Genomic DNA, 24,539 nt, shown 5'->3' with positions numbered 1-24,539 from the left:
AGGGTAAAATGGGTATTTGTAAGGTGAAAGGAGGGCTCAAGGAAGGCAGAGTTCCCCCAAGAAAAGTGAATAAGCCCAGGGACCCCAAAAGAAGAGGAAGGCTGAGTATAGGAAAATATAGGAACCTGTTAAGATCCAGGGGGGAATGTTCCTGGAAGCGCACCCGGAAAAAGGGTTGGGCCTACGTGGCTGACAGCCAGCACAGAGGTGTCCCAACCATCGTGATGGGTGCTGGTGTTCCTCCCTCCGGATCGAAACAAAGGGGGGGGATATGTGACAGAGCGAGGCTCTGTCCCTATGAAATTGGAGGAAAACGAGACGCAGACACAGAGTTTGCATATCTCCAGCCCTGTGTCTGGGTCTTGATGTTAACGAGCAGGGTGTGTGCCCAGCTGCATATAAGCCATATAAATGAAGGGCTGTTGGTGTGGAAGGTGGAGGAGTGTGAACAGCTTGCTGCTGGCTGAAGAGTGGTTTGCCCTGTGGGAGACTGTAGTCCGTGTAAGGGACTGGGAAAGGCTGACAACCTTGAGAGTCAGGAAGACTAAGGAAGTCGGTGAGTCCAGGGGGCTGGAAAGAGTTGACAAATCTGTTGGGAGCAAGCAGAGGAACTGTTGACAATTGAGAGCCAGGTGGCTTGGTATGTTCATTTGTGTGCTGAATGAATTTAAACCCCTGCGTGGGATTACTGGATGGACTTATATTTTGTTTTTCTTCTAATAAACGTGGGCTACCAGGCCCTTAACCATACACGCCTGACTGATGTAGACTAAAACCCGCATCTACCAATTGAGCTTAATCACCCCAACATTACAATATATACAGTGGATATATAAAATTATCAGGTTTCTGTGATGTAAAAAAATGAGACAAAGTTAAATCATTTAAGAACTTTTTCCACATTTAACCACTTCAGCCCTGGAATATTTGGCTGCTCAATGACCAGAGCACTTTTTACAATTTGGCACTGCGCTGCTTTAACTGGTAATTGCACGGTCATGCAATGTTGTACCCAAACGAAAATTGCATCCTTTTTTACACGGAAGCCAACTATCGCCTCTCCCTGTCAGTGCAAACTGAAGAATGTCATTTACCTGCACTTCCTGGTTCACGCGATGATTGGTCACAGCTGATCATGTGGTCAGAAGACTCCGACAGAGACTCCTTACCACGTTCGGAGATGCAGCGTGTCAGACTGTTATGCAGCACTAGCAATCACCGCGCTGCACATCCCCGCAGCATGTTATTCTGCTGGACGTCATATGATGCTCAGTCAGGATAACAGAATCAAGCTGCTATAGGTCAGGCAGGAAGTGGTTAATGGGACCTATAAATTGTATAACTCTGTTAAACAAACTGAAATCTTTTAGGCGGAGGGAAGCAAAAATAAAAAACAAAAATAATATGGTTGCATAAGTGTGCACATTCTTAAACTAATATCTTGTTGGAGTATCTTTTGATTTTATTACAGCAATCAGTCTTTTTGGGTATGAGTCTATTAGCATGGCACATCTTGACTTGGCAATATTTGTCCACTCTTTGCAAAAACACTCCAAATCTGTCAGATTGCGAGGACATCTCCTGTGCACAGCCCTCTTCAGATCACCCCACAGATTTTCACAGATCGGATTCAGGGCTGGGCCATTTCAAAACTTAAATCTTCTGGTGAAGTCTTTCCTTAGTTGATTTGGATGTATGTTTTGGGTTGTTTTCATGCTGAAAGATGAAGTTCCTCTTCATGTTTAGCTTTCTAGCAGAAGCCTGAAGGTTTTGTGACAATATTGACTGGCATTTAGAACTGTTCATGATCCCCTCTACCTTGACTAAGGCCCCTGTTCCAGCTGAAGAAAAACAGCCCCAAAGCATGATGCTGCCACCACCATGCTTCATTGTGGGTACATTGTTCTTTTGGTGATGTGCAGTGTTGTTTTTGCACCAAACATACAGTATCTTTTGGAATCATAACCAAAAAGTTCAACCTTGGTTTTACCAGACCAGAACACATTTTCCCACATGCTTTTGGGAGACTTCAGATGTATTTTTGCAAAATTTAGCCGGGCTTGAATGTTTTTATTCGTAAGTATTCATTCTGTCTTGCCACTCTACCCCATGGCCCAGACATAAGAAGAATACGGGAGATTGTTGTCACATGTACCACACAGCCAATACTTGTCAGATATTTCTGCAGCTCCTTTAATGTTGCTGTAGGTCTCTTGGCAGCCTCCTTGACCTGTTTTCTTCTCATCTTTTCATCAGTTTTGGAGGGACATCCAGCTCTTGGTAATGTCACTGTTGTGTCATTTTCTCCACTTGATCATGACTGTCTTCACCATGTTCCATGGTATATCTAATGCTTTGGAAATTATTTTGTACCCTTCTCCTGACTGATCCTTTTAACAATGAGAGCCTTCTGATGCTTTGGAAGCTCTCTACAGACCATGGCTTTTGCTGTAGGATGCAACTAAGAAAATGTCAGGAAAGACCTATTAGAACAGCTCAACTTTATTTGGGGTTAATCAGAGGCACTTTAAATGATTGCAGGTATGTACTGACTCCTATTTAACATGAGTTAAATTCGAACACTGTTACACCTCCAGTTATAAGAGGGTGTGCACACTTATGCAACCGCATAGTTTTTTTTTTTTTTTTATACCCCCTCCCTCCTAAAAAGATTTCAGTTTGTTTTTCAATTGAGTTTTAGAGTTTATAAGCCACATTAAAAGGTGAAAAAAGTTCTGAGATGATTTATATTTGTTTCATTTTCTTTAGACTGAAATCTTATATCCACTCTGTGTGTATATATCTTGTTATACAAGTCTCCAGAATGTCTGCAATGTCATAATTAATTGGCATTTTACCTTTTGACAGCTCCTGTCTATGGGATCTACAGGGGTGGGTTTTGGGTGAGTGACCCTGACATCATCTCTTCCACATTCAAGAGCAGACCACAAGTCAGAGACAAAAGCCTGGATAAAGCCTATAAACATAAAAGAAAAGTGCTCAGTGACCACAGAAATATATCTTTGATATGGGTTAGTAAAACCTTACATATCATCACAACTACTTGGGGCATCCAGGTGGATTATACCTTGTTTTTTTTAGGACAAATTGGGCTTTCATTTGATTGTAAATAGTTGTGGATATTCCCTGATTTGTTTTTATTATCAAAGGAAAACTGGCCCAAAATAGTAAAAAAAAGAAAATTGTTGATTGGACACGTAGTACAGCCCAGAAGCAATAGTGCGCATTTTGCTTTTTTTTTGTCCTAAATAAAACACACCAACAGATACTGATGCCAATTTAAACAAAAATAAATATAAAATCCTGTCCAAAATATACTGACCCTGACCTTTGACCTAAAACACTAACTTTGGCACTGACCTAGATCAAACCGTGATCTAGGTGTTTTTCTTTGTTATTTTTTTTATTATAATTATTTATTTAGGTTTTTTTTTTTTACCACAAGCACTTTTTTTCTTTCTGTAAGGAACAAGAAAGATACATTGTAGACTTCTCCATGCACAGAAAGAAAAAAAAAACACTGGGGCGGGCTTCACAGTGACTGATCACTGTGGTAGCCAATCACAGGCTACCACATCAATCAGGGGACCCAATATCTGGTGATCCGAATCCCGATCGTTAGTACAGGGCTGGGGGCTCTCGTGAGACCCCGGTCTTTGTGCTGGGAGTGTGTAGTGCGATTTAACATTAATGTAAATGACGGATATACCTGAGCCTGGGTGGATATGCTTTGGGCTTGTGTTGATGGATCTCCCCTTTTAACTATTACCAGATAGATTAATATACATATTCATGCTTTTCTCTTTAGTCCATCCTCAAATTTTGTGGCAAAATCATTTTGCGCTTGGAGTCAGAATTAATAGCAATCTGACAGAGAAAATAGGGGTGACATCTTCTGTTACTGGGGTAACAATAATGTATCTAAGGCCCTGTTCAGAATGTGTTTCTTGGGCTTTTATTTAAAAGCAAAAAACGTGCATCTGTTTTGAAATTAACCCAAAAAAAAACAATTAATAAAATAGTTTTTAGCATAACCAGTGGCATGCCTATGGGGAGGCAGTCTGCCCTGGGTTCCACAAATTGGTGGGGGGTGTCAGGCCGGCTATCAGAGTTGGGACAGGGCAGTGGCAGGTGCAGGAGGTGTTCTGTAGCTGTGCTGGCTCTCTGTTCATGTGAGTTTGCCGTGTTTGTTGTTCAATGTCACCTAGCTCATATAGGGCTCTATACTGCCACCTATGGCTGCTTCATCTATGTGCGCCCCTCGTTTGTGCTGCCAGCATTTTATTTACACAGGGACATGTGGTATCAAGACCTGGGACAAGGAAGACCACTTTACAAGGGGTCTGTGGGGGGCTGTGAGTACAAGGGAGGAGGCTGTTTTTGTACGGGGGGACAGAGCTGTGTGTGCGTTTACAGATGTGTGTGTGTGTGTGGGGGGGCAGCTGAGTATGTACAGGTGTGAGGGGGCCTGAGTGCGTACAGGTATGAGGGGGGCTGAGTGCGTACAGGTATGAGGGGGGCTGAGTGCGTACAGGTATGAGGGGGGCTGAGTGCGTACAGGTATGAGGGGGGCTGAGTGCGTACAGGTATGAGGGGGGCTGAGTGCGTACAGGTATGAGGGGGGCTGAGTGCGTACAGGTATGAGGGGGGCTGAGTACGTACAGGTGGGTGGGCTGAGTGAGTACAGGTATGAGGGGGCTTAGTGTGTACAGGTATGTGGGGGCTGAGCACGTACTGGTGGGTAGGCTAAGTGCATACAGGCATGAGGGGGGCTGAGTGCGTACAGGCATGAGGGGGGCTGAGTGCGTACAGGCATGAGGGGGGCTGAGTGCGTACAGGCATGAGGGGGGCTGAGTGCGTACAGGCATGAGGGGGGCTGAGTGCGTACAGGCATGAGGGGGCTGAGTGCGTACAGGCATGAGGGGGCTGAGTGCGTACAGGCATGAGGGGGCTGAGTGCGTACAGGTATGAGGGGGCTGAGTGTGTACAGGTATGAGGGGGCTGAGTCCGTACAGGCATGATCAGTGGGGGGGGTGTCAGATATAGGATCCACCCCCGGTGCCAAATGCTCTAGGTACGCCCCTGAGCATAACTAGCATTTACCTGACTTCTGCAGGGCCACTGCACCAGCGGCTGTCCCTGCTACCTGTGTCACCATAACTCCGTATCCAAATTTTTCACATCTGCTAACCTGAAAAGAAATTATTTTAGAATTATCATTATTATTATTATTATTATTCAGGATTTATATAGCACCAGCAATTTACGCAGCACTTTACAAAATAAAAAGGAGACAATACAATTACAATTACAATACAATAAAATACAAGAGGATTAAGAGGGCCCTGCTCAGAAGAGCTTACAATCTAATAGGGTGGGGCAGGTGGTACAAAAGGTTATAACTGTCGGGAATGAGCTGATGGACGTGGTAGGAGATTAGTTAGAGACGTGATAGGCTTCCCTGAATAGATGAGTTTTCAGGGATTGCCTGAAGGTAGCAAGAGTAGGGGATAGCCGGACCAGTGGAGGTAGCGAGTTCCAGAGGATTGGAGAGGCTCTGGAGAAATCCTGGAGACGAGTGTGGAAGGAGGAGACGAGAGAGCTTGAGAGTAGGAGGTCTTGAGAAGAATGGAGGGGACGATTTGGGTGATATTTGGAGACAAGATTGGTGATGTAGTTCGGGGCAGAGTTGTGAATGGCTTTGTATGTTATGGTTAGTATTTTGAATTTAATTCGCTGGGTGATTGGGAGCCAGTGTAGGGATTGGAGGAGAGGGTTGGCAGACACTGAGCGGTTGGTAAGGTGGATAAGTCTGGCAGCTTCATTCATGATAGACTGAAGAGGAGACACATTTTTATCACATTGGTTCCGGCATAATTTTCATTTCACTTGTGGTATTGATATATATATTTTTATTTTTATCTTTATTTCATTTTTTTTTTTTCACGGATTTTTTATTCACTGACTTTTTATCACATGATATTTATTATATGCACATATGGAGATATAATATGATTGGACATTTATTCTGTTTTCTGTGCATTCAAGTATTGGCACATGTTTTTTCACTGGCACTTGCACTTTAATATTTGAATTAAGGAATAGCCTGTTTGAATAGCTACCTATGGTCTATAGTTTTCATGCTGTATTGATATTTACTGACAAGCATATATATAGGAATAATCACCACAGATTTCCGTCAGGTATCACACAGAGAGTTCTGCACTTTCATCTTTTTACTATTTTTATTTTAATTTATATTATTTTTGATTTATTTCTATTTTTATTACTTACCAGCACACTGAAAAATCTTTGTAAATTATATTTATTTATTCAGTTTGAGTCAAAAAAGGTATAGCGCCAAATCTATTTTTCTCCTTATTTCATTTTACTGTTCCAACCAAATTGGGTGGAAAATAATAGAGGCCGCTCTTACCAGAACTATATCTTATTGTGCTAATTGTTCGATAGCGCGACCTACCCCCCTCTTGCCCTTACTCTAAAGTGTATGTCTGGACAAAATAAAATTATGCAATACATGCTTTTTTTCCTTATGTTTTCTTATTTGGGACACACTGCACCGTAAACACAAGTTGATCTGTCAGAAATCTACTGCGCTCCTCTGCGTCTGTTGCACTGAAATCCCAAGCAGTGTTCCACAAGGGAGTGATCTGTAGCTGAGCAGGGGAGGGCACAGGCAGGGCATAAAACACTGTGGGGTTGCAGTACAGCAAAGGTATTGTCAGATCACTACAAAAAGTTAAAACCTGACTGAATTTCTGGACAGACCAATAAGTATTAAGTATATATTTTTTACGGCATTTAAAAAGGGACAAAACATGGGGAAAGCTCCGTAACTGCTTAACAACTGCTACCTGGGTTAAGATATCGCCCACATAGGGAATGCATTGTTTTCAATATGTTGGCCGACTGCATTTTGAGAAGGCAAAGTAAAGCACAACCACTGTGTAGCACCTCTAAAGCAAAAAGTAAAGATTGAGCAAATATGGCTACCCCATGAAAACAGAGAGGGGCATGCATCAAATCTGTCACGCAGCAAGGCAATGCTAAACATGTACAATAAGACAGATTCTCAGAGGAATTTATTGCAATATTACAGCTTAATTCAGAATTTCCCTCCCTTTGATGAAATGTCATCTGATTCCCTGTGGCGTCTTTGGGACAGAAGTGAAGATGAAATCTCTCTATTGAGACACAAACTGCAAAATATAGCCGATAGTGGTTTTAAACCGTTCCTTTTCTATTCAAAAAGTTTTGGCCATACATACATATTAATTCATATTTGAATAAACAGGCCTTTTTTTTCTCCAGTATAACTTGAATAAATATAGGGGAATTTTATTACGAATAAAATTTAAAGTGCAGCAGGAATTTTCAACCCAACATTAAAATCAATTTATGTAAATTCATTCTCTGAGTAATCTTCCAAATCATATGGGTATTCCTCATGAATGACTATAAAACGCCCTATGAGCATGCCGCTGTAAGAACTGTTTTTTTTTCCTCTGGCCTTTCTCAAATGCTGAAGTTAAAAAAGGCTAAATAGATTCTAAACGTACCTGAAGCTTTTTTGTAAATCGACCAAACATGTAAGTTACACATTCATTGATGGCTCCAGTTTGTTGAAGAAACAGAAGTCCCCTGGGTGTAGCAGCAAAGTTTAACAAGCTATCCAGTAAAGATTCCTCCCACACCATCCTACAAAGTTAGATAGGATTTAAGATTAATAACACATTATAACAGGTATAAATCAATAACTAAGAACATTACTTACATTTCACACATAGACCTACACAGGCTAAAACCGAGGCACTAATAATGTTAGCATTTCTCAGACACAATAAAGAAACTCCAGGATCTTACCTGTGAAAATAAAAATAAAAATAAACTTTGGGATAATAAAAAAAAAAGAAAATCCACCCTGCCAGGTGGCCCCTGTACTTCAAGAGTAATAGCTTGTTATGTCTAGTAAGGAGGCTGGAGTGTGACTGGGGGCATTTTCAGCTTACAGAGCAGGCTTCAGAAGACTGGTCACAGGAGGGACTGGAGCGAGGAGTAAAGTTGGCCATAGATGTATTCAAATTTGTCCAGTTTAGCAGGGACCAGCTGACTTTTGATCCATTTATGGCTGTTCCTGCTCAAGAGAAGTCAATCTATTGATTGACTTTTGTCAAATGGAAGTGTAGGAAAACTTTTGTTGATCAGCGGTTGCAGCCAATTGGCTGCAGCTGCTGATTAGTGTATTCTGACAGTAGAGGAGTCCAGCTGTTAGATTACAGGGAAAGATTTCTCCATCCACCTTGCTTGTGTGGATGGGGGAATACATTTATTTTTTGTTGGGCCTGCTGGTTATCACTCTCCTAATAGTATCCCCCAACTTTTAAGGCTAGAACTGAGGGCCCCTTGGGGTGGTCAAGTCACACCTGAACATATAACCACCATCTAAGGACTATAACTAGCCCTAATGTCTTTGACCTCTCTTCTAGTGCAAGTCTACCAGTACACGCTAAATAATTAAATAAAACTACGTGGTTTGAATCTTATCTCTGCAGTTGAGCATAGGGAAGGTTAAATGATTGTACTAAAATACAGACATTAGAGGTAGAATATTATTATTATTCAGGATTTTTATAGCGCCGACAGTTTACAGTGCTTTACAACATTAGGGCAGACAGTACAATTACAATATAATTCAATACAGGGGGGAATCAGAGAGCCCTGCTCATTAGAGCTTACAATCTAGAATACCTTTTATTATCCTGTACATGTAGCAGAATAATTGAAATAAGGTGCAGAAATGACTGAACATAAACAATTACTAATAAGAAAACTTTACACTCATAACTCAAAATATGTGCTCACTTTAAAACCCTCCAAAACTGTAAACCAGTTTTGGATAAAGTAGGGAAGGATTCAAGCCTCTGCCCAATTTTATTGCGGTCTGGGCCCCTACTGGGGAGATATCCCCTCACTTCCTGTCAGGGCAACCAAGGACAGAACAATCTTAGCCCCTGTACACACGGTCGGAGATTTCGACAACCAAATCTGTTGGATTTTGTCCATCGGATTTTGTCAGTCGGATCTTGTCCGAAACTGTTGCATACACACGGTCGGACTAAGTTGTCGAAAAATCCGATCATTCAGAACGTGATGACGTAATTTCGTTACGATGGGACTATGTTCAGGCTAGTAGCCAATAGCTTTGATGTAGGAATTTGATTTGAGCATGCGTGGCACTTGGTCCGATCAAAATTCTCTACACATGATCGGAGTATGTCCGATCTAACCAGTTGGTCGGAAAATATATATATTGTTACCCAGTGCACATTTGAATTTGTTGCTATGAGTTGTTTGATACAGATGTTCTCTTGGGCAATTTTTGAACACCTCAGGCATTCTTTGCCCTACCAAATAAACCCAGGGATAGCCCATAAGACTACACAAAGCAAAATTCCTAAAACCAGATTATATAAAGTTAAATGGCTAAAACAGGTATAGGAAAAACATCTACAATAATCTCCTGCGCTTGGGTGCTTAGTCTATGAATAGGTAGTGTGACCAATCCTCTGAATCAAACAGTGCCTGCAGTCTTGCTGCCCTCCTCAGAACAATGGGTATTCTTAAAACTGAAACAAAAAGAAAGGAAAGGAGGGCACACCGACCTTGTGCATTACCAATGGTAGATTTTATTAAAAGCTATAACAATAATCATACTAACAAATGAGCATGTAAGCCTCTTTTACATGCTCGTTTGTGAGTATGATTATTGTTGTTATGGCTTTTAATAAAATCTACCATTGGTAATGCACAAGGTTGGTGTGCCCTCCTTTCCCCTTTTTTTGTTACAGGAAAAACATCTACCATTGCTCTAAGCCCTTGTACACACGGTCGGACATTCTGACAACAAAATCCGTCGGATTTAGTCTGACGGATTTTCTCCGAAACTGGTGTTGCATACACACGGTCGGCAAAAGTTGATGGAAAATCCGATCGTTCGGAACGTGATGACGTTATTTCGTTATGACGGGACTACGTTCAGGCTAGTAGGCAATACCTTTGGTCTAGGAATTTGATCGGAGCATGCGTGGCACTTTGTCCGATCGGAATTCTCTACAAATGATCGGACAAAGTCCAATCAGATCATGTTGTCGGAAAATTTTATAGCCCAGCTCTAAAACTTTGTCGGTCGGATTTTCCGACAGAAACAGTCCGATGGAGCCCACACACGGTCGGATTATCCGACAACACGGTCCGATCGGACATTTTCGACCGTGTGTACAAGGGCTAAAACTTTTACAATCAGGTTACATGATATCAATTCAAATACATAAGTCTACAAATCCGTAAGACACACAGAGCATGGCTTGTCCCCGCCCCCCTCTGGACTTCATGCAGAAGATTTTTTAACTTAAAGCGGGGTTCCACCCTAAAGTGGAACTTCCGCTGATCGGAACCCTCCCCCCCTCCGGTGTCACAATTGGCACCTTTCAGGGGGGAGGGGGGTGGAGATACCTGTCAAAGACAGGTATTTACACCCACTTCCGGGCATAGACTCCCGTGGGAGTCTATGCCTCTTCCTGTCCTGCCGCGCTGCCTGCTGGGACACACACGGGTCCCAGAGACAGCGCAGACAATTCCTATTGCGCTGCGCGACTCGCGCATGCGCAGTAGGGAACCGGGAAGTGAAGCTGATTCACTTCACTTCCTGATTCCCTCACCTAGAATGGTGGCGGCAGCAGCCGAGAGCCGAGCGATCGATCGGCCTCGGCATCGCTGGACCCCGGGACGGGTGAGTGTCCATTTATTAAAAGTCAGCAGCTGTAGTATTTATAGCTGCTGGCTTTTAATATTTTTTTTTGTAGGTGGAATCCCTCTTTAAAGAAGAGAATGCATTAAGGTAAAAAAATATGTCTCCCTTTACAACCCATTTAAAAGTTGCTGCTACATTAGCATTTTTTTTTTTTTTTAAGTCTTTTTTTAATTATTTTACCTGTTGATACTAGCAGCAAGTGTGGTATTTTTCAACTTTTTTTTTATAGGATCAAGCTGTCCTTCAAAAGTGGAAGTTAGAGGGTTGAGACAAACCATTTACTACTGAAAGGGTGCTTACAATGGCCAGCTTGTATTAATTTATGTGAAACCTTTCTAAAAAGTAAAAAAAAAAAAGTTGTAACTGCATAGAAAAAGTTGGCTGGTTCAACTAAATTTGACAGTGAATTGAACACTGCCCTATCCACAGGCTGACAATGATACTGTCCAATGACAGACAGTAAGAGTGTTACTGGCCAAATCACCAGATGAAAAAAAAAAGAAATAATAAAATGAATGCAGCCACCAGATTCAGGGATTGGTAAATTGCAATAAATAAACCTTTAGTTTTTGGATGCACTTTAATGTGATTTTATCCTCTTCCCTTTGAAAATCCGGGGAACCTTTTCCTGTCTTGAAACAATAAGCAGTGCCATTTGGCAAACAAGTTAGCTGAAAAAAAAAAAAAAAACCTCTTCTTTTTCCAGCATCAATATGAAAATTATAATACTTGTGTTGATTAGGTTGCTCCAGCAACTGAAAAAAAAATCCGTATTCATGTACTGTATATAATCCATAACTGAAAGTCCTATTTATGCTTGTTATGTTTGCCAAGTAAAGCAAGAATAATTTTCCCTACACTATGATTACTATTAGCATTTTCAACACAATTTTAAATTAGATATTTATAACATCAACATTTCTGCTGTGGCAGAAAAGTAATTTCCTGTTTTATCTAGGCAAGCTGCAATTTCAATCTAAATATTTCTCTCTGCTTGTGATGGAGCTGCAATCTGTTAACTAATTAGTTTTCTCTCTTTATTATATTTGTATGACTTTACGTAATGCAGTGGGTGTTGAAGATATTTGATGGAAAGACAATGCAACTTAAAAAAAAAAAAAAAAGTGATTATGAAGTGACAAAATATGCATACTCTAATTGAAATGTCTTCTCACCAATATCTTATCTCTCTTTAGGGTTATTTTAGAACACTTTGTTTAAAAAGAACATCAAATATTCACAAGATTACAAACATGGGTAGTAGAGCTGCACAATAATTGTTGTTAATAAAAGATTTCTTGCACCATGGAACTGCAGGATGGGGTTCAATAGAGTATTTTTTCAAAAATTATATTGTTTTTTTTTTTTTTGTTTTTTAATTACTATTAATACCATTTAGTACAAACTGGCCATTTTGTAATTTTTAGCATTTTGAGCATTTTATTTAAATATATGCTGTCATTAAATAAAACTTTTGAGGATATTTACATACATGTTTAAAAATAGCACTTGCTATAGCAATTCATGATGGACCTGTTCCAATGAAGCAAAAAGGAAGTTTCGGGCAGCCGCACTCCGGAATATAGACTTTATTGTAAAAAATCCAAAAATCCAATTTTTTTTTAGAACAAAGGCTATATTCCAGAGTGTGGCTGCCCGGAACTTCCTTTTTACTTCATGTGCTATATGCTTAGCCTGCACCTGGTATTCCAATTTCGAGGAGAGTCTTGTATCCATATATCCACCTGGAGCGATGATCCTCTCCCCTCTCCCTTCTGTTCCTGGAGTTATTCCAATGCCTGAAAGCTGTATGCAGGACAGTGCCGCACGCAATCAGTTCACACACAAACAGATGGAGTGCTGGATTCAGATTTTTTTAAGAGTCATTGAAATTGTCACTGAGCATTCTGGCTCAAGTTTGGCAGCATCCCACGAAATGGGGGCAACCCCAAGAAACAGGGATAGGACTCAGAGTTGAGAATCCACATAAGAGTCAAAGGTAATTTAGTGTTAAAATGGATTCATAGCAGAATAAAGCCAGCTCATTTTGAAGGACAGACAAATTTTCCTTTCTTTTTTTTTTTTTTTGATTTTCAAAGAGTTTTATTGAAAATGATGAATAAAGTACAGATTGAGACATGGAAAAGTGCGGACAAAACATAGGCAAGACATAATGTCCATAAACAACAATAACAAAGAGCATATAGCTCGAACAAGCGCACCGAGCTTTAGGGATTATTCCAGTTCCCCAAGAGGAAAGGGATCTGGAAGGGGGGAAAGGAGGGATAGGGGATGAAAGGGAGAAGTGAAAGGGGTGGATACCAGTAGTGGATCGAGATTAGTATTTAGTTAGTGAGCTGTTTAGCCTGTATCTGTGTCATTCTTATCGCAGTGGGTTCAGGGTACTCTAAGGGAGAGTAGATCTGGAAGATTACCGCTACATGGAGGTTATCACGGGGGGTAAAAGTTATGTTCTAATCAGGTACAGGGTTTAGCCCTGGGGTCGGAGAGCCAGGGCTTCCAGTGGTAGTGGAATTTCCTCAAAGACAATTGTGATTTTGCAAAAAGATGTTCCATCAGCAAGTGTTCATTTAAAATTTCAATGACATTGCTGATATCGGGGGCAGTGGGTTGCTTCCATCGGCGTGCTATAGCTAAACGGGCTGCTATAAAGATTTGTGTGACAATAGGGTGAAAATGTGGAGGCCAGACTGAGATGTCTAGGCCAAATAAGGCCATCTGCGTGGTAATGACACGAGACAAGCCGGTTACCTCATACATGAAAGTAGTGATGTCTGTCCAGAATACATTTATAAAGGGACACCCCCACCAAATATGAAGTGTATGACCGTCCGTATTGCAGTTTCTCCAACATTTGCTGGAATGAGCGGGGAAGATGCGGGCCAGTTTTACAGGAGTGTAGTACCAATTGTATAAAATTTTTATTACAGTCTCCCAGTGCGACACGTTTTTTAAGTACCTTGCTGATAGGCAAATTGCCCGGTACCAGTCTGATGGGGGAATATGAGTATTCAGTTTGGCCTCCCAGTGAGTAATTGCCGGAGGGCTTTCTAGTTGAGACTGCTGGGCTAGGAGAGCATAGAAGCAGGAGATGCCGCGGGTCCTGTTTTTGGGCGAGCAAAAAAGTTGGACGATGTCTTTAGTGGAGTTGCAAGTGGATGTTGGAATTGAGGAAAGAATGTGACGTATTCTCAAATATATGTAGAAATCCTTGTGAGAGAGGAGGAATCGATTTGTAAGTTGATGGAAGGAGAGGAGATGGTCGTCCTGAAATAGATCCCCAATATTCCGGATGCCTTGCACCAGCCACATCTGTATTGGTAGATCCGGGGAGAGGAGGGAGATGGATGCAAGAGGCATTTGACGGAGGGCTTGGGGGTGTATTCCCCCAGAGCTTTGTGATATAGATTTCCAGTTATTTAAAGTTGCGTTCAAAGTAGGTAGAAAGGATTGTGTGGGGTGAAAGCCCATTCATATGGCTGCTAGGAGATGCGAGGGGCGCGTGTACGATGTTTGCTGCTTCGATTAGGGTCCATGGCTGTAGCGAGGACATATCCCAAAGTTTTTTGGTTTGATCGAGTAAGGTTGCTTTGTGATAGAGTCTGAGATTGGGCACTCCCAGCCCAGCAAATTTCGTTGGTGTGTACAGCAAGGAGGCCTTAACTCGTGGTTTGCGCCCTGCCCAGATAAAATTGTTAAGAAGTCGCTGGAGACTAGTGATGTCAGATTGGAGTATTGGTATCGGTAGAGTTCTGAACATATACAGGACGTGTGGTAATAAAAACATTTTAGCAAGGGCTATCCGGCCGGCCCAGGAAGCCTGCACCTGTAGGAGTGAATTGGTTAGAGCCTGTAGCATCTGGGTGAGAACAGCAATGTTAGTGAGTAGTATTAGAGAGGCGGGGGAGGTCAGCTGGATGCCCAAATAGGTCAGAGAGGAGCTGGGGGCCCAGGAAAACGGGGATGCAGAGGAAATGTTGGTTTTGAACTGCGGGGATAAGGATATTCCTAGCATAGCAGACTTAGAATGGTTTAATTTGTATAGAGAAATGAGACTAAATTGATGTAGGAGAACACAGAGCGGGGGCAGTGAGCGTAGTGGGTTGGTGAGCCAGATAATAATATCATCGGCGTATAGGCCTATTTTGTGTGTACTTTGATCCATCTTCAGTCCGACTATTTCTGGGTGCGTTCTGATCGCCTGCGCTAGCGGTTCAATCACCAGCGCAAAAATTAGTGGGGAGAGGGGGCAACCCTGACGGGTTCCGTTGGTGATAGAAAAAGGGGAGGACAATAGTCCCGATGTGAGAACTTTTGCGCTTGGGGTTGAGTAGAGACCCAGAATGGCTTGTCTAAAAGGACCACTTATGCCAAATTTTTGCAGGACAAGGTCTAGATAGAGCCAGTTAACCCGGTCGAATGCCTTCTCTGCGTCAAGGGAGATCAGCAGAGAAGGCACTCGATGGTGCTCCGCCCAATGTATCATGTCTATGAACCTGCGGGTGCCGTCTGAGGCTTGGCGGAAAGGGATGAAGCCCACCTGGTCAGGATGTATTAAGTTGGGAATAAACAAAGCTAGGCGGGTGGCTAATAATTTGGCGTAAAGTTTAGTGTCCGTATTAAGGAGCGAGATGGGGCGGTAACTAGCAGGGTCATGAGAAGGTTTACCAGGCTTGTGGATGGTAATTATTGTAGCTTCGAGGGATTCTGATGGGATCTGACCAGTGTTTAAGAAGCTATTAAAGGTGTTGCAAAGATGGGGTGTAATTTGATCTCTGTAAGTTTTGTAATATTCATTTATATAACCATCCGGGCCAGGGGCTTTATGTAGGGGAAGTTCGCTTATGGCATTGAGTATTTCTAGTTGGGAGAATGGCTTGGCCAGTTCTTCAAGTTGGGGGGGAGTTATCGAGGGGAGTTGTAAGGGGGTAAGGAACTCCTGTATCAATTGTGCGGTAGGCTGCGGTTCCGAGGTTGATAGGGAGAGGTTATACAATTTCAAATAGAAGGCACCGAATTCATTTGCTATATCTTTGGGGTTTGATAGCTTGTGACCTTGCTGGTTTAATAAGAATGGGATTCTGCTTTGCGCTGCTTTTTTTTTATACTGTTGGGCCAAGTGTTTCCCTGCTCTGTTGCCTTGAGAATACCATGTTAGACGACGACGTCTAAGATAGAAGTCATGGTTTTTTTGAAGGAGTGAGCTTAGTTCATTCCTTAGGGCACTAAGGTCTTTTGCATTGGCTGGGGTGGGATTTTGCTTGTTCAGTGTTTCAATAGCTTGAATACGCTGTAGGAGGGCATTTATTGCAAGTGTTTTCTTTTTCTTTTCCTGGGCCCCCAGTTGGAGGAAAATTCCCCGAATGACCAACTTGTGTGCATTCCAGAGTGTGGTCGGGTTGGATACAGAGCCGTTGTTGGAGGTGAAGTAAGAAGTTATCTCGGACCGAATCCGCTCCCTGGCCTCCTTTACGTTGAGTAGTGCTGCGTTTAAATGCCAGATTGTGTGTCTAGAGGTGGGGGGCGAGAGAGAGATAGAAATGGAGACTGGTGCATGGTCCGACCATGTGATGAGGCCAATGGTTGCTTTGTTAATTTTTTGTAGCAGGATCTTGGAGACCAGAAACAGATCGATCCGAGAGTAAGATCTTTGGGTATGGGAATAGAAGGAGTAGTCCCTCTCAGTACCGTGCAGACACCGCCATGGGTCATGGAGGTCTTCCATGGAGACTATTGAGGACAGGGCCGCGGAGACCTTACGTTTTGGGTTGGAGGAGTCTATCTGGGGGTCTAAAATCTCGTTAAAGTCTCCACAAAGTACGATTTCATTTTTTGGGTAGTGTTGGATCTTGTGGAGTATTGCTTTAAGGAAAGATTTCTGGCGAGTATTAGGCGCATATATATTAACTATGACGAGCGGCTGGTCGTTGAATGTAGCCGACAGTATGAGGTATCTGCCCTCGGGGTCATATTCTGTGTGCCTAAGGGTAAAGGCCACCGAAGAGCGAACTGCTATCATTACTCCCCTCGCTTTTTTATCAGCGCGGGCATGAAAGCAGTGGGGGAATAGTCTATGAGTGCATATTGGGGGATTGGAATCCGAAAAATGGGTCTCTTGGACGCATAGAATGCCCGCCTTCTGATTCAATGCTTCGCGCCATAGGAGAGATCTTTTAAAAGGACTGTTGAGGCCCTTAGCATTTAAGGAGACAATTGTGAGCGTCATTTCAGTAGAGCTGGGAGGTCAAATAGTGGGTGTCCGCACGGTACCGGGGAGGGGACAGCCCTCGACTGGAGGTAGAGAAAAAAGAAGGGGGAGGATGGGACGGAAAGGGGGAGGAAGGTAAGCGTTTCACAGTATATCACAATACAGAGTGGTAGTTATGCAATGAGCTGGATCAGATCAGGCAAAATAGGCCCAATCCGAGCAGGCAAAATTAAAGCTATGCAGATATTAGAACAGGACAATGACGTATCTTATAAATCAAAGGCAAACAGAACGAATGAAAAATGTAAACGTGTAAACCAATAAATGTGCTTAGCACATCAACAATTATGGAGCGTGGAAGGGACAACATATCTGCTCCCACTCCTCCACACCATTAATATAGATGCAAAACATAATGCAAGTAAAGAACCAGCCAAAAAGTTTATATGCGTTTTAAAGATAGACAGAATGCTGCACAGTGCAGGCAGGTGGACTGCGGCTAAGTTAGAGTGTGTGGCTCCCACGGGTTGGAAATCTTGGAGGGTGGCTTTGCAGGCGGGGTACGAGGAGGCGCCTGGGAAAGCAGGCCCCAGTTGAGAAGCTGTTTAAGGCCTTCCTTGGGTGATAACATAGCAACTTGTTGGTTGCGATGAGACACAATGAGCTTAACAGGGTAGCCCCATTTGTAGGCAATATTTCGTTCGTTCAGAACGGAGGTGACCGGTGCAAAGGCCCTGCGCGCCTGTGAAGTGGCCGCTGAGATGTCATTAAAGAGTGCCACCCCATGGAAGGGGTCTGGGAGTGAGCGCAGAGCCCTTGCTGCCCGCATAATCTCTTCCTTGACATGAAAAAAGTGTACTCTTGCCAGGATATCTCTGGGAACAGAGGCCGGCAGATGCTGTGGTTTGTGAATCCTATGTGCTCGGTCTATGAGCATGTCTTGTGTCGTCAGCGTGGGCACTAGTTTGCGGAACAATTGGTGTAGATATGGCACGATTTCCGTGGCTGCAAGTGATTCGGAGACCCCTCTCACCTTAATATTGTTCCGCCTCGAGCGGTCCTCGAGGTCTGCGATTTTGAGACGGAGCTGGGTGACCATAGCAGCTTGCTCATCTTGTAAGTCAACCATGCTGTTGTGAGCTTTGGTGGCTTCAAATAAATGTTGCTCTATATGATCTGTACGCTGCTCTAAGGTGGTGACCTTCTCCTGTATCTGACTAAGAGAGATTTTTAAGTCTCTATGCAGTTCTGTTTGTAGGGAGAGTAGCATGGCTTTCAGTGAGTGCTCAGATGCTGGGTTGTCTGTGGTGGGGTAGGCAGCAAGAGACTGTGTATTTAGTTGGTCTGTAGTGGTGGGACTACAGGTCCCAGCACCATACTGCTTCTTAGAGGGGGGTTGCTTGTCAGGGGAATGTGTGGGAAACTCTGCAAGCCTCTTACCTCTGTCCCCAGGGGAAATGGAGTGCTCTGACGTCTGATCCATTCCTTCTTCCAAGGCGTGGATCGGAGAGGAGGCCGCCGCAGGGCTGATAGGAGGGAGCCTCGGGTTTCCAGGGTCCCGGTCGGCGCCATTTTGCGAGTCCTGCTGCGAGGGCTTCATGTAGAAGTCTAGGAGTCTGCGGGGTCCCTTGAGCTTGCCTTTCTTCTTGGACATAGTCCGGAGGCTGTCCGGTGTATACTGGCTGGCTGTTTAGCAGTCCGTTCGTGTGGCGGCTGGGTGTGCTGGGCTTTAGTGTGGAGGAGCGGAGCAGTGCATTCAAGCGGCCATCTCGCTCAGCGGCCAGGCCACGCCCCACGGGGTAGCGGTTTTATTCTATGCCAGCATGGATGGAGAAAAAAGGAGCAATGTGGTCAGCTCCCAATATGGAGGAGTATCAGGCTCGTTCCCTCAGAGGCTATGAGGTGCACTGATGAAACAAGGGCAGCCAAGTGTGTAGGAATTCAGTATCTAGTAGCAGCCTCCCCCCTCCAGCAAATGCAGAGTAGGTATGGAAAAGCAAATGGCGAGGCTGTCAGGTAAATCAGTGTTTTTGTTTAAAGGCATCAGAGTCCAGGCCGCAGCAGATAACAGATCTAGGCAAGGATGTTAAGTAGAGTTGGCAAGGAAGTCCCAGGCCACAGGCACCCCAGACACAGCACTGACACTGTGTTGGAACCGCAGGCTGGATCAGGATGGGGTGGGCAGACAGATAGTGAGTATACACCTCAATCAAAAAAAAAAAAACGGCCAGCCGCGATGGTCCTCCGTGGGCTTCTGCCATAGGAAAGGCCGGGGTCAGGCCGCGGCCTATGCGTTCGTCCCAGAGGTTCAGCCGACCTACTGGGGTATACAGGAAGGTTAGCCCAGAAGGATAGGAGGGTGGATGAGGGTCCCCTACCTCTTGATGCGTCCCAGTGGAGGATGAAGCTTCCAGGCCCAGGAGCGGCAAGATGGCGGCCGCGAGCCTCTGGCATATACACAAATTTTCCTTTCATTAGGGCTTAAAACGATAAAAGTCTAGTTTAGTTTAGTTTGGTTATACTTACCTTCTCTGTGCAGTTGGTTTTGCACAGAGCAGCCTGGGATCCTCCTCTTCTCAGGTCCTTCTTTGCTGCTTCTGGCCCCTCCCTCCTGTTGAGTGCCCCCACAGCAAGCAGCTTGCTATGGGGGCATCCAAGCCGAGTCACAGCTCTGTGTGTCCATTCAGACAAGGAACACTGACCCAGCGCCACCCCCTCTCTCCCCCGATTGGCTAACTGACTTTGATTGAGAGCCGCAGGAGCCAATGGCTCCACTGCTGTATCTCAGCCAATCAGGAGGAGAGTCCTAGGTAGCTAAGACCCTCGTGGACATCGCTGGAGAGAGAGGGGGCTCAGGTAGGTAATTAGGGGGGCTGAAGCAGGCTGCTGCACACAGGTTTTTTTTTATCTTAAAAAACTTTCTCTACAATATTTGTTATCCATATAGAAGTATACCTGAGGTCAGGATTTCGTTTTGTTCAAATATGTAAAATAGATATATTCCTGATTTTTCCAGTTTTTTGAGCTCCTGACATTTATACTCTAGTCTTCTCTAGCTTATATAACAACCACACCTCTTTTCAGAGTGTTTATTATTCCTCCTTATTTTATTATTTTTTACTTAGATAACTGTAGTTTATTATAATTTGCATACATCTCCATAGATTGTAAATGATAGAGTAACCCTCTCTTGTTTTAGTGTGTTTATTTTTTATTTATTTACATATTTTTTTTTTTTATTTATGTATTTATTTTTTATATAACATCCATACTTTAATGTTATATTTTAATATTTTTGTTTTGTCAAATATTCTGTATGTGTTGTTATTTATTATTTCTAAAACAAATACATCTTTTGAACAAGAAAAAAAACTTTCTACCTTTACAACTCTTTTAAAGAGGAAGTAAACCCTGATGGGTTTACTTCCTCTTTTTTTCCCTGCAAAGGTAAAGCATAATGGACTACTATGCATCGCATAGTAGCTCATTATGTGTCACTTACCTGACACAGGAGCCAGCGAAGTCGCCGCTGATCCCTGTAGTCCGCCGCGTCCATCTTGCTGGTGGCGTCTCGCAGCTCCGACCAATGACAGCAGCGAAGCCGCGATGACGTCACTCCCGCGCATGCGCACGGGAGTCACGTCTCGCAGCTCCGACGCTGCCATTCGGCGAAGCCGCGATGACGTCACTCCCGCGCATGCGCACGGGAGTCGACAAATTAGGCAAATCCATTCTTGGACTTGCCGCATTTAGTGCGCCTGCGCGCCGCTGTCTACGGCGCATGCGCCGTAGACAGCGGTGCCCATTTTCAGGCAAATATCTCCTAAACCATATAGGTTTAGGAGATATTGCTTGGACCTACAGGTAAGCCTTAATCTTACCTGTAGGTCAAAGTTGTTTGAAGGGGTTTACTTCCTCTTTAAAGAATTTTGAATGTGCAGTTATATGATGTGTTTGCAGTATTCACTAACATTGGCATAGCCTGCTCTCCTGCAAACTGTTCCAAGCAACGTGGTGGATTTATTCTGCTACAAATCAATTTTATCATTAAATTACTTTGAATTCTTGGAAGTTTCTTTGGTGCTCCCATTGCATTGTATGTATGAGGATGCACACAATTAGTGACATCAGTGAGTTCCAATGTCCCTGCTGTCACACACAGATTCACTGGAGGCTTCACAGGCAGCAGCTGGACACCATGGTGGGCCAGGGGTGAGAAGAGGAGAAAGCAGTGTGATCTGTCCACAAGTGCCAGAGGTTGAAGAAAACTACAGGGCTCTTAGGCCCTGTTCACATATCGCTTGCAATTTTAAAAGCATGATTCTGCGTGTCATAATAGTGCAGCTTATTCACTTGAATGGGCTGCCCTTTGCACGTTTGTCATGCCAAAGAAGCTGAGGGACCAAACTTTGGCTCTGAGCCAGGCACAATTTTACACATGTGTCTTGCTGTGATTCTTGCACGTTTTGTTGTGCAACAATCTCAGTAAATTCACACCACATTTGGGGTTCCATTCAGGATGGTTCTTCCTAATTGCCCAAATATGAATAGGGCCATAATAAAAAAAAAGGCACAAAAAATTGCTATACCAAGGGCAGTCACAGTAAGTGCTAATTGTAAACATTTCATTTATGTGAGCACTGGCATCCATAAAAGTGGTTCTTGATGATAGTGTCTCCAAGAAACCATAAGCTTTTAGTACCAAACTGGTAGCATGCCATGGGAAGATACTGCCCTGGAAAAAAACAGACTCTGCCCCTGAGGAGTCTTCTATATGGAGAAAATGTGTGCTCTGCAGAGATAATGAGACCATCCAGAAGAATGTGTAAGACTGATAAGACAAGCGCGTAAGGATAACCTTTGAAAGAGGCGAACCTGCAGCGCAAGGACAAGTATCCAAAGACATGCTGGTAAGTTAGTTGGCTCCTGTCTAAACTTGTCCAGTGTGGGTGTATGTATGCATGTGAGCTAGGGTCATTAGATGGTAAGCTCTTTCATGACATGGGCTGCTGTGAAAGTACAATATGTAAAGTGCAGCAGTGCTATAGAATAATAAATAAGTAATTTTATTAATAATAAATAAATTAGTAATAAATTAAATGCATATCCTGTTTCATCTTAGCAGAGTGTCACTGTAGAAATTCAATTATGTGAGCTGTGTGTGAATGTCTGCACTAAGACCCCTTTCACAATGACCGGGAGTCAGCGGTAAAGCGGCGCTATTTTTAGTGCTGCTTTACCGTCGTTTTAGCTACGCTATTTGGCCCCTAGAGGAGTGGTTTTAACCCTCGCTAGCAGCCGAAAAAGGGGTTAAATCCACCTGCAAAATACGGCTGCAGCGGCGCTTTGCCGGCGGTATAGCAGTGCTGCCCCATTGTTTTCAATGGAGGAGCGGTGTATTCACCGCTGCAAAGAAGCTTCTGGCAGGAATTTTTGTGATGCCCTGCCAGCGCAGTACCCCAGTGTAAAATCACTCAGGCTTTCACACTGGGTTTGCAGCTGAGGCTTTTTTCAGGTGCTATGCAGGCACTATTTTTAGTGTTGTAGTGCCTAAAAAATGCCTCAGTGTGAAAGGGGTCTTAGCCCAGCTGGAAGAGGGAGAAATGCTTTCACTGTACAGCTTTCCAGGGATGCGTCACCCCCAAGATATACTAAATGATTCTCAGAGACAGACAGGTCTCCCTCACGCCTGGCTATATTTATACCTCTAATGATACAACATAGCTGGAGAAACAAATGTAACTGGAAAATTTAGTCAAGAGGCCAAGAATCTGTGTACTGATCAGAGCTTGGTACTAGTTGAGATTATAGTTAAAATGATTGTGATATAGTCTCATTATGGACCATATTGTCAACAGCATCTTGGTACAAAATTACCCAGTACTTTATTTTGGAGCACACATTGCTACATTAGATCACAATTCTGTATCAAGCTGCATTAGAAGGCAGTTTAAATATATTTATGGCAATTCAATGACGGAGTATGACTGCATATAACAGGCCATTGCTGACTTCTTTTTTTTAAATACTAGTTCCCTGGCTGATTCAGTGCCTTCAGAATTTTTTGAATCCCTAGTGTGTGTGTTTAGAAGCCTAAACCTTCATGACTTGCATGCTTGATTCAGCTCAGTGTCTCAGAAACTATTAGGCCGCGTACACACGCGGGGACTGTTCGCCCAACTTTGTCCGCTGAACAGTGTTTCGGCGGACAGTCCGCTCGTGTGTGGGCTTTCAGCGGACAGTTTCAGCGAAAAGTCCGCTGAACAAGGTTTTTCGGAAATTCCGAAAAACTGTCCGCTGAAACTTTGTTTCAGTGAACAGTCCCCTCGTGTGTAGGCTTGTTCGTCAAACTAAGTTCCGCGCATGCTCAGAAAGGATTTACACGCCGAAAGTTATAATGCAGTGTATAGGACGTCGTATTTTTCGTCCCGTCGTACGTGCCGTTCACGTCATCGCGCACGGTTTCAGCAAACTGTTCGTTCGTCGTGTGTGGCCATGTCCGTCCATGCTAATTTTGAGCGGACTGTTTGCCGAAACTGTTTGACGGACAAAGTTGGGCGAACAGTCCCCGCGTGTGTACGCGGCCTTAAAGCCAAAGTAAGTCTAGCAGATAGCATTTTTAGATGGTCAGCAATCACATAATCAAAAAAGTACATACTTATAAGCATGCAATGGGGGCAATTTACTAAAACTGGTGCAGAATCTCGTGAATCAAAATGGTTATAAAACCTAAAGGTTCCTTACCTTAATACATTTTATGCATTAAGGTAAAATACCTTATGTGTGACAGAATTCCCCCAGCACCGGCCCCCCATACTCACCTGTGCCCATTCCCATAGTTGCCAATTGTCCCAATTTACAGTCGCGGATTATTTACACATTCTCCCGAACCAAAAAAAAAAGAGAGAAGGAATTCCCAGTGCCTCACATCCATGCAAGTAGCATTAAGTTGAAAGAGACAGCCTCAGCCCAGGGTCCTGCGAGGCCATGCCCACGACATGTTTCTCTCTCCCCCCCCCCCCCCCCCCCGGAGCTTAGCCATGGGGATGTCCCGAACCGGCCTTGTCCTGGGCTGAGTCCCGGAAATCAAGATCACGGACAGTGACAGCGAGTGCCCACAGATGACAGACAATGTGTTTCACACGCAGGGGATAGAGATCCTTCTCTCTTACCTCCTCACCCACCAGCAGCTGAAAAGGCTGAGCTCAGGGAATCACTCAGTGCCGCGGGTGCAGAATGGCAGTCTGTTTCACATGAGAGGTCACATATGTTGGGGACAGAGATCCTCCCTCTCATCCCCCACCAACTGATCAGGGCACACTCACTCAAGAGTGAGAACTGCACAGCCAGATAAAATAGTTCCACATGCAGCAGATGGTGAGGCTGGCAGAATAACAGCTTGCATGGGGAGAACACCAGCTGTCAAAACTGAGCAGTGATGCCGGGGGTGGGTGGGAC

General features: G+C 43.8%; 1 protein-coding gene across 2 annotated transcripts in view; it reads right to left on the bottom strand.

Moving 5' to 3' along the window:
- The window catches only part of TBC1D32 (TBC1 domain family member 32), a 448,964-nt gene that overhangs the window by 240,490 nt on the left and 183,935 nt on the right, over window positions 1-24,539 (bottom strand). For both annotated transcript variants that reach the window (XM_077487027.1, XM_077487028.1), the window contains exons 19-21: window positions 7,602-7,740; window positions 5,125-5,212; window positions 2,859-2,977 (exon numbers count right to left, since the gene is read on the bottom strand). In XM_077487027.1, the coding sequence (XP_077343153.1) occupies window positions 2,859-2,977; window positions 5,125-5,212; window positions 7,602-7,740 (346 nt within the window). The remainder of the gene's footprint in view (window positions 1-2,858; window positions 2,978-5,124; window positions 5,213-7,601; window positions 7,741-24,539) is intronic.

Source organism: Lithobates pipiens, unplaced genomic scaffold, assembly GCF_037356315.1.
Source record: "Lithobates pipiens isolate NorthernLeopardFrog02 unplaced genomic scaffold, aLitPip1_a1.2 Scaffold_18, whole genome shotgun sequence".
Classification (NCBI taxonomy): Eukaryota; Metazoa; Chordata; class Amphibia; order Anura; family Ranidae; genus Lithobates; species Lithobates pipiens.
The sequence above is the reverse complement of the archived record's forward strand: the minus strand, read 5'-3'. Positions and strand labels throughout refer to the sequence as shown.